Source organism: Triticum aestivum, chromosome 4D (assembly GCF_018294505.1).
Source record: "Triticum aestivum cultivar Chinese Spring chromosome 4D, IWGSC CS RefSeq v2.1, whole genome shotgun sequence".
NCBI lineage: Eukaryota > Viridiplantae > Streptophyta > Magnoliopsida > Poales > Poaceae > Triticum > Triticum aestivum.
In genome coordinates this window covers 496036918-496048756 of record NC_057805.1, presented here as the reverse complement: position 1 = coordinate 496048756, position 11839 = coordinate 496036918, and the positions used below count along the sequence as shown (strand labels likewise).

Here is an 11839-nt window from a genome sequence, read left to right as displayed (position 1 = left end):
GGGCCCTCCGGGATAGGTGGCCCCACCCGGTGGACCCCCGGGACCCTTCCGGTGGTCCCGGTACAATACCAATAACCCCCAAACTTTCCCGGTGGCCGAAACTGGACTTCCTATATATAATTCTTCACCTCCGGACCATTCCGAAACTCCTCGTGATGTCCGGGATCTCATCCGGGACTCCGAACAACTTTCGGGTTTCCGCATACTAATATCTCTACAACCCTAGCGTCACCGAACCTTAAGTGTGTAGACCCTACGGGTTCGGGAGACATGCAGACATGACCGAGACGCCTCTCCGGTCAATAACCAACAGCGGGATCTGGATACCCATGTTGGCTCCCACATGTTCCACGATGATCTCATCGGATGAACCACGATGTTGAGGATTCAATCAATCCCGTATACTATTCCCTTTGTCAATCGGTATGTTACTTGCCCGAGATTCGATCGCCGGTATCCCAATACCTTGTTCAATCTCGTTACCGGCAAGTCTCTTTACTCGTACCGCAATGCATGATCCCGTGACTAACTCCTTAGTCACATTGAGCTCATTATGATGATGCATTACCGAGTGGGCCCAGAGATACCTCTCCGTCATACGGAGTGACAAATCCCAGTCTCGATCCGTGCCAACCCAACAGACACTTTCGGAGATACCCGTAGTGCACCTTTTATAGTCACCCAGTTACGTTGTGACGTTTGGCACACCCAAAGCACTCCTACGGCATCCGGGAGTTGCACGATCTCATGGTCTAAGGAAAAGATACTTGACATTGGAAAAGCTCTAGCAAACGAACTACACGATCTTTGAGCTATGCTTAGGATTGGGTCTTGTCCATCACATCATTCTCCTAATGATGTGATCCCGTTATCAATGACATCCAATGTCCATAGTCAGGAAACCATGACTATCTGTTGATCAACGAGCTAGTCAACTAGAGGCTTACTAGGGACACGTTGTGGTCTATGTATTCACACATGTATTACGATTTCCGGATAACACAATTATAGCATGAACAATAGACAATTATCATGATCAAAGAAATATAATAATAACCATTTATTATTGCCTCTAGGGCATATTTCCAACAGCATCATATCCGATCGGCACCAAGGCATATTGAAGGTCGTGGATATTCATATTCCAGGGCATGCGAGGCTTCACCACCGATGGTGTATGAGGCACTTCGTTGCAAACTTTTACAGGGCTTTTAAGAACAAGGATCTTTGCAAGGATCTTAACTCCGCATGTGTAGCCTTCTCCGTTAAGTCATTCACGACACGCTTGAACAAAATCTATGAGAAGGCAAACGAAGGTGGGAAAGATTTCTGCTCGGCTGGAAGATGGACGAGCGGAAGAAGCACGTGCTTGGCTCGAAGATGGACGAGCGGAAGAAAGCACATCCATTCTATACTGAGCACGTGCACGCACATCCGTGGATGAACCGCCATGGCAAGAGAGTAAAGCGGCTAGTGTTCGGCAACGATTCACAACCTTCTGCAGAGGCAAAGACATTGACATGTAAATATGCAAAAATAGTTCACATGATATAAAACACATGTTCATATTAAGAAGGCCTCTAACCTGTAGAGTACTCCTAATGAGACCGTCCGTTCCTCTACCAGGTGCGCGGCCAAGCACCATATTACTATCATTGATACATCTCCATAGCTCTGTGCCCTGAATAAAACTTAAGTGACACACCACTCATGAAGAAATGACACATGTTCAAAAAAGAGACAAAAAGACATACCACTCGGTCATGCAGAGGGCCATAATCTAGGTGCGCTCCAATGGTCTCCCTAATAGAGTTGTTGAATGCACCATCAGCAACCTCACTTGGCATTACTTCCAAGCAATCGGCACGAGTCCAAGCACCCTTAAGGATAACTCTGTACTCTTTGCGAAGCCACTCCAAATGCCTTAAATATGCCCCCTCGTCGTTGTCAGGTGTGTGATCATCTTCAACTCGGGCGTTCCTCTGAGCATTCCACATGTCCACCCACATAAGATGGTGATCCTCCCAATTAGTGACATTCTTGTTGTGTTGCCGGCTCGTCCTACAAAGCATGAGAAGTATCGGTATCAATTTCATTTTTCCGTGGTACACATTGATCAACATATGGTACAAGAAACTCTCACCTATGTAGCACCACACTTGTCTCAACATACTCCGGCGGGGTGCGTTGTTGTACTCCAAATTGCTTCGAAACACGATGTGGAAGATGCCACTCCACCGCAAAAAAGCATATCATGGGGCAACGCACACGCCAAAGATGTTGGTCACGAAGGCACATATTGCTCAAAGGGAACTGCCTAAGTACCATGTACGGCCTTCAATTAACCTACATCACAACATGTCACTAGCTCATGCACAACAAAAAAAATCTGTAACGATGGCAAGGCATTTGATAATTACCTGGTTGTAAGTAAGCATGTCAAGCTCGCTTATGTATGCCTTGTACCGCCCCATGGCGGCGATACTCGACACTTGGACAGTAGCCCACGTGTATGCGATAGTGGGATACCGCTCCTCATCCCCGTCAAAAGGCCACTCCCAAGGTTCTTCCGGAGCAATGGTCAAGTTACGGCCCACAGGGATGCGCTCCCACATCCAAATCTGTAGGGCCCAAACAAAACCACCAAGACAAGATTTTGGCTTACTCCTCATACATGCTCCGCCCAACTGCACATTTGTACACACATTAAACAATCACATGCAAAAATCTCTTTCATATAATGAGAATGCATCAAATTAGCATTACCTGACGGTACAAGAAGGCTAGTGCCGCTGACCCCCAACTCCACTTAACATCCCAGTTACGAAGAGGGTCCAAGAACATCCACGAGGCTGTGTCTCCCGTGCCGTCAGGAAACACCACTTGGGTCAAAAGATTCCATAAGTAAGCCCTGGCGTACCTCTCCACAACAGCCGGACTGGCACTCTCTGGGCACTCGTAAAAATGTTCTTGTAGCCACGAGAACAAAACACCAGATGGCCTAGGATCCTTCTTTGTTTCATGAGTCCACGGGGGAGGTTCAACACCAACCAAACATGCAACCCTTTGTCGCCACCCCTCAGACTTCACCTTCCCGGTAAGAGCCCTGCCCTCGATCGGAAGACCGGAGATCATCGCAATATCCTCCAAAGTGACGGTCATCTCACCAAGAGCAAGGTGAAAAGAGTGCGTCTCCGGCCTCCAACGGTCCGTAAGGGCGGCAATGGCCGTCGAGTTCAGGCATGGTGGTGTGCCTTTAAAGTTGAGCACAAACTGGAGAAGATCCATTCTTCTAAAATAAGGCTCGTAGCGACGGTCATACCTCAGGGACTCACGTGGGTTGTGGCCTCTCAACCGAAGTACTGGAGGAACCTACAAAAAACACACGCACAATTTATATACTTCTCTAAACTACTCACAATATGAGAATCAACAATGTAGATACATAATTACCTCCCCTCTTTCCACTAGCACAGCACGATGCTTCTCCTCGTAATAATCATCAAGGCCGGGATATTTATCCGGCTCAAACATCCTACAAAATAAGGTCAATGGATTTGTCGTGTGAGAACTACTACAAATTATCCCAAAGATACAAATCACGAACCACATTACCAACACCAATTCTTTTCAACCTATTTTATCCTAAAGAATCTATCACAACTAATTCTTAACAAATAATAGGTTTAACCTAATCCAAAAAAATGGTCTCTCTCTAAATCCAATACTAAACAAGTTAACTAAGAATACTTCAACACAAGGAGTACAGGCCGGCCAGGAGTACATGTCTTCTTTCTATACATAATGTAACCAAAATATTCATCAAACAAATCACTAATAACTCATCTTAGGGTTCCACCATGTTTGAAAAAATGCATCTACAATAGCCAATCTTGACTGAAAATAAATGGAGGATTGGGAAGAGAATACCTCAAGCAACTCGGGGATGCTCCGATCTACTCGTTTTGATGATCAAAATAGCAGATCTGGGGGAGATTTGGTGAAGAAGAGGGAGGGGGCGGCCGCCAGTTCGTCCCTGGAAGAACTGCCCGACCGGGGCTGTGAGTGGGCTGGGTTAGGCCCCCGCGGCCTGGGGCGCATTACTTAATTCAGTCCAGAAACGCCAGGGACATTGACGTTTCACACGTGCCACGTCAGCGAAAACAGCGGGTTCGAACTGACTGTGGGCCAGGGTAGAAACGCAAGCTACCACGGCGTTTACCTGTTAGCCAGGAACGCTAGCTTGCTCGGCGTTTCTGTGTTGGGTGAAAACACCACGGGCCCTGGCGTTTCTAAAAGGGTCAAATAGCGAAATACTTTCACGTCGAGTCCAGTTTGTGACGATAAACGTCGACAAGGTCAGAACAGTGATTCCGGCCACATACCGTTAGTGGTAGTTTCTGGAAGTACATAATCGATCAAGCTCTGTTTGCTGTGTCAAGGCCTGGTTGACCAGTCAATCACAACATACGCTTCGACCACGGTAACTCTGTTTTTCCCACTGCCCGTTGCCACAACGCTCCAAGCATCTACTGTATCTATCTGCTCCGTGCATTTCCCGGGACCTCAGTCGCCTGCTGCTCCCTGCAAAATCTCTTTTCAGCAGGAGCCAGCCAAGAGCCCATGCAGATGCCGCAGCAGCAATACCAACAGCCAGAGCCAAATCCACGACCGGAGAGAGCTCCGGTCAAGCGAGGCCCCGTCAGGTCAAAGAAAGGGTATCGTTCAATCAAAACGGGACGGAGGAAAGCAGGATCCCCTCTGATATCCTCTCTCTCTCCCGGCCCCCGGCCCCCGCACCAAACCAGACAATTCCCCGTATCCCACCAAACCAAATTCCTTGCCCCCTGTCCTGCACAAAGCTGGCTGGCTATGCTGATCTAGCTAAAGTCCTTACTAAAGCAAGGGGCTCCTCCGGTGATCCGCTGCCCAGCAACGGGAGATTGGCCGGGAATAATAAACAAAGCGTAACAAACCATTGTTACGATTGATCATTAAACAAGGATTGGTCGTCGTCGTACCGTGTGGACCGTGGGCCCCCTTGGAAAGGCCGGTGGCGATTGTCTATGTGGGCTCACCGTGACCAACGGGGGAAGAGTGGCCCTCAATAAAAAAAACAGGAAGAGTGACCTGCTAGAAAGTGTCTTTCTTTCCGGAAAGGAGGTTGGGAAAAACCAAGGTACTGTCAAAGCAACTTCTTTGCTGCTCGACTGTTGGGCTCTGTAGCCGTTAAACGACGACGTTTTGTTTTGTTTAGTGGCTGTTGAGAAAAGAGCGCACCGGCCCCGCCGAGAGACGCTCCGCAGATGCCAAAGCGGCGAAACTGCGGCCGGCCGGGACCCGAGAGCTCCACCCGTACGTGCATATGCATACGGTCCTCCAAGCCCAAGCCCACTCGGGTCTCACCAAACCCCGTACACAGCGCACTTATTACTAGTGCTTGCTAGTAGGCGCGGATTGATTGTTTTTCACCGCGTGGAGAGTCGCCCTCGTGCCCGTCTCATAAGACGGACGAGTTACCACTCAAAAAAAAAAAAAGACGGACGAGTTCATTCAAAAGTTCGCCATCATATTCACACACCCTCTCTGTCGTGTCCCGTCGTGTCCATCGGCAAAGCTTCCACGTCCCTTTCTACTACTAGACCAAACCATCTTTACTTACCAAGGACCATTATCATGGCAATGTCAAAAGGATAGCATCATTATCACGCCGCTTTACTATGTTCATACAGATAGATATTTCCTCCTGCCGTTTCAAGCTTTTTTTTTCTTTTTTTGCGGGTGGCCGTTTCAAGCTTTCAGCCGTACGAAGTGAGTGAAGAAGTTAAGATCACCGTCTGTGGACCGTGGCCAGTGCACGCAGAGAAGCAGATTTGCGTCCTGCTCACCCAAACTGCGTGCTTTTCTCTGCCCCCCCATTAACTGCGCCACATTACCATCGTCAGCTGAAACGGACGCGGAGAGAGCGCGGACCAAGCGAAGCAAGCAGCACATCTCACGCCGCAACTCGCAAGCGCATACACACCACCACCGCCAGACCAGCCGCCAAAACAGGGAGTGGTGGAGTGAGCAGCGGAGCTCTGCTTCCGGCGCACCACCGAGGACCGACCTCCAGAGCGCGGCCAGATGGGCGTCGGCGGCATTCCCTGCCGCCCCCGCCCCCTCCACCTCGCCGCCGCCGCCGTCCTGCTCCTCGTCCTCCTGACGCCGCGCCCGGCGTCGTGCGCCGACCTGTACGCGGTCGTCTACAAGGGCTGCGCCAACCAGACCTTCGCGGGGGGCAGCCCGCCGCCGACCGTCGCGGCGCTCTCCTCGGCGCTCGCCGCGCAGTCCGCCTCCGCCAAGTTCTACAAGACCTCCTCGGCCTCCGCCTCCTCCGCCTCCGCCTCCGTCTTCGGCCTCTTCCAGTGCCGCGGGGACCTCTCCGGCCCGGACTGCTCCTCCTGCGTCGCGCGCGCCATGTCCTCCTGGCGCGACCTCTGCGGCGGCGCCGTCGCCGCCCGCGTCCAGCTCAACGGCTGCCTCGCGCTCTACGAGATCTCCGGCTTCCCCCAGGTCTCCGGCGTCCAGATGCTCTTCAAGACCTGCGGCTCCGGCGGGGGCGCCGCCGCCGCGGACTTCGAGACCCGCCGCGGCACCGCCTTCAGCCAGCTCGAGGGGGGAGCCGGCTCCAGCGCCGGCGGGTTCTTCGCTACCAGCTTCCAGCAGGTGTACGCGCTGGCGCAGTGCGAGGGCGACCTCTCCAACGTCGACTGCAGCAACTGCGTCACCCAGGCCGTGCAGCGCGTCGCCGTCGAGTGCGGCGGCGCCCCCTCCGGCCAGGTCTACCTCGACAAGTGCTACATTACCTACAGCTACTACCCCCACGGCGTGCCCCATGGCGGCGGCGGCGGCCTCGGAGGTACCTTTCCTTCCCTTCTTCCTTGCTCTGCTAGCCTCACAAAATTTGTGCCTCCACATTCAGTTCCAACTACATTTGGAATATTGATTTGGTTAATTCTGCAGTGATCCAATCTGAAATCTGAATAGCGAATATTAGATTGATTGGGTTTACTAGTAATTTGGGCAAATGTGGTCTTAGTATTATGTTACTAACTGCATTATGATTCTTGCTGGTGGCTACTACTGGCTAGTTTATGCATGTGAACTACTGTCGGTGGATTTGTTTGTACATGTGTAGGTGAGATCCTGGCAGGATTCTCTGGTTCGAATTGATTGATGGGGATTGAGAGGGGGCGCCTTGTGTTTCTTGGTGTGGTGGATTGTGGCCATCTATTTTGGACCAATTTGTAGAGGTATAGATTAGATTAGTGCCCTCTCAGGTGCTCATCATTTAGATTACAAACAAGCCTTGCATGGTCCAGTGTTAGGTAGGCAGGAGTTATGAGCGTATCTTTGCCATGTCAAAGTGGAACTCTGATGCAGACAGTGGCATGATCTTGTTCCTTTCTTGGTTGGTTGGTCAGCCTAAGATTTGAGGGACAGGGATCAATTGTGCTTGTTTATGATGGCAGATTGGCAGGATCTTCCCCTTTTCTTTTGTCAATTATGCTTCTTCTTTGCACTGTTGAGTTCCAGTGTAAGGGATGCTCATTACTGATAACTCCATTATATATTCAGTCCATGCTTCGTTTCTGAACTACTACTACTAGACTAGAAGTAGTCCATGGCAGCAGCCTAGATTAGTGAGTTTTTTATGCATCTGCCTGCTCGGTCTTTGAGAAAAGCTGTTTTCCACTAGCACCTAGGAGTAGTACATTGTTTACCTTTTCTTTTGTGGATTTACTGGAGATACGGCATTCTATGATTGTACCCATGATGAGACGTGGTATCATCCCTAGTTTGATTTTGATCTCTGTCGACTTGGCCATTCATTCTCCTTCTGCATCTCATCTCATCTCAGGGCAGCAGACAGCCAAGACTGTAGCCATCGTGCTGGGTGGAGCCTTGGCCCTGGGTTTCCTGGTCATCTGCTTGCTCTTCGCCAGAAGCCTGGTCAAGAAGAAGGACGGTGAGTCATTTGGCTTGTGTTGAGTTTCCAGCAACCAGCTCCAAATCTCTTGTGAACAAGATACTTAGCAAACTTGTGTGCTTGCTTGCAGATTACTGACCTGGAAGCATGGAGGGAGGGAGGGAGGAGCTAGGTAGCAACTGGACAAAGGAAAGCATTGGGGCATGGTGTGCATTTTCGAGAGGGGCGTTGGACGGTGGTGGTGAGTGGGATACAGAGGGGACTGTTTTTTGGCTCTTGTTCCTCTGGCCATGTGGCGTGAGGGGTGCCATACCATACCCACATCGCATGCAGTGCATGATGAGGGAGAGGGGTAAAAAGGAGAGGAGGCAAGTTCAGAAAAGAGACTGTTCTTTCCTTTGGGGCTGGTTGGGGCTCATGTGAATCGATTGGAATGGAACATGTTTTTGTCTATGGGCTGTAGCATGTAGTAGTAGCAGTACTACCACCTTGGCTGCCTCTCTTAATTTAGGGCTCTAGGAGTACATTGGTTCTAATCTTCTGTATTTATTTTTTCCTGAAAGGAAATTGCTTCTAGGTCTAGGCAGAAAAGTAATCTAGTCTAGTCTAGTCTCCTGTGATCCTCTAGTAAGGGTTTGCAGCTAGCCGCAGATTCAGACTCTGACCTGGTTGGATAGTTTTCATGGCAACTCTTCTAAACCGGCAGTAATATCTATACCCCCTATATAGTGTGTGAATAACTTTGAAAGTTGGTCGTTGGATGAAGCCAATCCGACGGTATAAAGATGGCAAATCCGAGCACTACTGGCCATTGCATATCATCTACATTCCACCAGATTCTGCCACATGTAGAATCTAGAAGACTCCATGGTTGAACTTCATTCATGACTAACTTTGCCACAACTAAGCTTAGGCAAAGTGTGTCTGAAACAAAAAATGTGGCTAACAAAATGGCCACCACAAGTGTGGCAAGATTTGGCAAGAAGTTAAGTCTATAACATGTGGACCATGTAGCTAGAAAAGTGTGGCAAGCCACAAGTGTAGCAATGAACCAAACACATGCCTGGTGTGTTTGGTAGGGTTTATGAAAGGTGCATGATCCCAAGAGTTCCCTTCTCGACCCATTTTTGGGTGTTTGGTAGAGTGTATGGAGGGTGCATGAGTCCACACTAGATTAGCACAAATACACTAGAAGCATGCATGAAGAGAGCATACATGAAGAGGGGTGTTGAGTTGAGCATGCATGAAGAGGGAACAACTATGCTGAGACGAGAACGCAACCAAACACACTTGTGGCACGCCTAAGCTTAGGCGTGGCAACTTTAGGCTGCAAACCAAACCATAACTTTGAAAGTTGGTCGTTGGATGAAGCCAATCCGACGGTACAAAGATGGCAAATCCGAGCACTACTGGCCGTTGGATATCATCTACATTCCACCAGATTCCGCCACATGTAGAATCTAGAAGACTCCATGGTTGAACTTCATTCATGACTAACTTTGCCACAACTAAGCTTAGGCAAAGTGTGTCTGCCACAACAAATGTGGCTAACAAAATGGCCACCACAAGTGTGGCAAGATTTGGCAAGAAGTTGAGTCTATGACATGTGAACCATGTAGCTAGAAAAGTGTGGCAAGCCACAAGTGTAGCAATGAACCAAACACATGTCGGCACGCCTAAGCTTAGGCGTGGCAACCTTAGGCTGCAAACCAAACCATAACTTTGAAAGTTGGTCGTTGGATGAAGCCAATCCGACGGTACAAAGATGGCAAATCCGAGCACTACTGGCCGTTGGATATCATCTACATTCCACCAGATTTTGCCATATGTAGAATCTAAAAGACTCCACATGTAGAAGCATAATGCACAAACCAACAGAATCTCATGCATGCAATGCACGTGTACCTTACTAGTATCTTCTAGAGCAGGGTTTTAACTTAGTTTATTTATTGGTCAGTACTATGCTTTTACTGGTGGTCGACATTGCCGACCTCGGAACCTGCCGCTGGGTGTTTGGAGCCAATCTATCTAGTCAGAAACGGCTGAATGTCTCTAGAAAATGCCTCTCGCGAAATCACAATCGGGTCTCTCGCGAAAGCACAACCGTGCCTCTCGCGGAAGGAAAAAAAACGCATTTTTTTTTTCTGTTTTCGGGAGGCACAGCACGCGAAAGCAAAGCCATGCCTCTCGTGGAAGGAAAAAAAACCAAAAAAATGCATTTTTTCCCTATTTTCGAGAGGCACGGCCATGCCTCTCGTGAAAGCAAAACCGTGACTCCCGCGAAAGAAAAACAAAAGAAAAACGCATTTTTCCTGTAAATTTTTTTTGAAACTTTTTTTTATTAAAAAGCTGAGACACACCGGTGGAAAACCGAAATGTTGAAAAAACCAGAAAAATCGTTTAAAAAGCCGAAAACTCGTGTGAAAAAAAAAATCAGGAGAAAGCGCCCAGAGCGCGACACGTATCGGGCGACTGAGAGCGCGCCAAATGGCGTTGATCGTCGTGAGGCTCCCGAAGGAGCGCTCGTCAACTAGTTGCTCACTCGTCTCCAGCCTGCAGGACCTGTTCGGTGGTTCCCTTGAGCTCCTATTCGGCGCTTCAGGCGCCAGGGAGCTTCCTTCGCCCACGCGCAAACCCTGGTGGGCCGGCACATTAGAGCAAGATCGATTGCATTAGAAAAACCGAACGAAAAAATCGTAAAAAATGAAAAAAAAAGTCATGAATTAAAAAATATTCATGGATTTTGAAAAAAGTTCATGATTTTTGCAAAGAAGTTCATCAATTTGAAAAAGTTCATCAAATTTTGAAAAAAGATCAGCAAAAATGAAAAACAAGTTCATGGATTTTGAAAAAAAAAACTTCATGGAACCTGAAAAAAGTTCATCGAATTTGGAAAAAAAATTCGTCAAACTTGAAAAAGAAAGTTCATCAAATTTGAAAAAATTCACCTATTTTGGAAAAACGTTCACCAATTTTGAAAAAAGTTCATTGAATTTGAAAAAATAAGTTCATCATATTTTAAGAAAAGTTTATCAAATGAAAAAAGTTCATGGTTTTTGGAAAAATCGATGCATTTAAGAAAAAAAATAAGAAGAAAGAAAAAAAAGGAACAAGGAAAAAGAAAAGAAAAAAATAACAAAAACATGCAAAAACTGAACAGTGAACCGGCAAACCGAGAAGGTAATAAAAGGTAGAAAAAGCAAGTTTGCACAAAAGCGGGGGGAGCTAGCCTAGTGGTTATTGTTGTCTTGAAAAGCTAAGGTTTCGAGTTCAATTCCTATCGCCCGAACCATATTAGGGGGTTTTAGTAAAATAAAAAAGAGTATATGGGCCGGCCCAGATTGGAGGGCTTCACGCGCCTGTTTGTAGAATGCCTGGTTGGAAGCGCTGGTTCCCTCCACCAAGAGGGGTTGAAAAGCTAAGGGTGGATGGCGCAGCGACACATTTTTCATGGGAGGGCTCATCATCGGCAATACGCAGGGACCATGAAGGGCATTACTTCGGAGCATCAACGCTCAAAATATTAGGAGTTGTCGATCCAGCCACAATGGAGGCGATGGCCCGCCAGGAAGCATTGAAATTGGCGACATACCTCAATCTTCAGCATATTCTCGTCGCCATCGACTGCAAGCACGTGGTGGATGAAAGGAACTGGTGGATTACATGGCATTATCATTAAGGAGATTTTATCTACTACTTTCTCTGTCCCATAATATAAGAACGTTTTGATACTAGTGTAATGTCAAAAACGTTCTTATATTATGGGACGGAGGAAGTATATATAATTTTATTTATTACTCTTTCATTTATAAGAGTAGGTCTTCAAATCTCAAGGCACATAGCCTCGCTAAACTTGCTCTAGGTCTA

The 11839-nt window shown here is 48.1% G+C and overlaps 1 protein-coding gene across 1 annotated transcript; it reads left to right on the top strand.

The window, feature by feature from the left end:
• Positions 1-5850: 5850 nt before the first annotated feature.
• Positions 5851-8696, top strand: LOC123098978 (plasmodesmata-located protein 2). The gene is made up of 3 exons (XM_044521079.1): positions 5851-6901; positions 7904-8011; positions 8103-8696. Exons 1-3 carry the CDS (start codon positions 6127-6129, stop codon positions 8108-8110), a joined length of 891 nt encoding a protein of 296 aa, XP_044377014.1. The 5' UTR covers positions 5851-6126; the 3' UTR covers positions 8111-8696.
• Positions 8697-11839: the final 3143 nt, after the last annotated feature.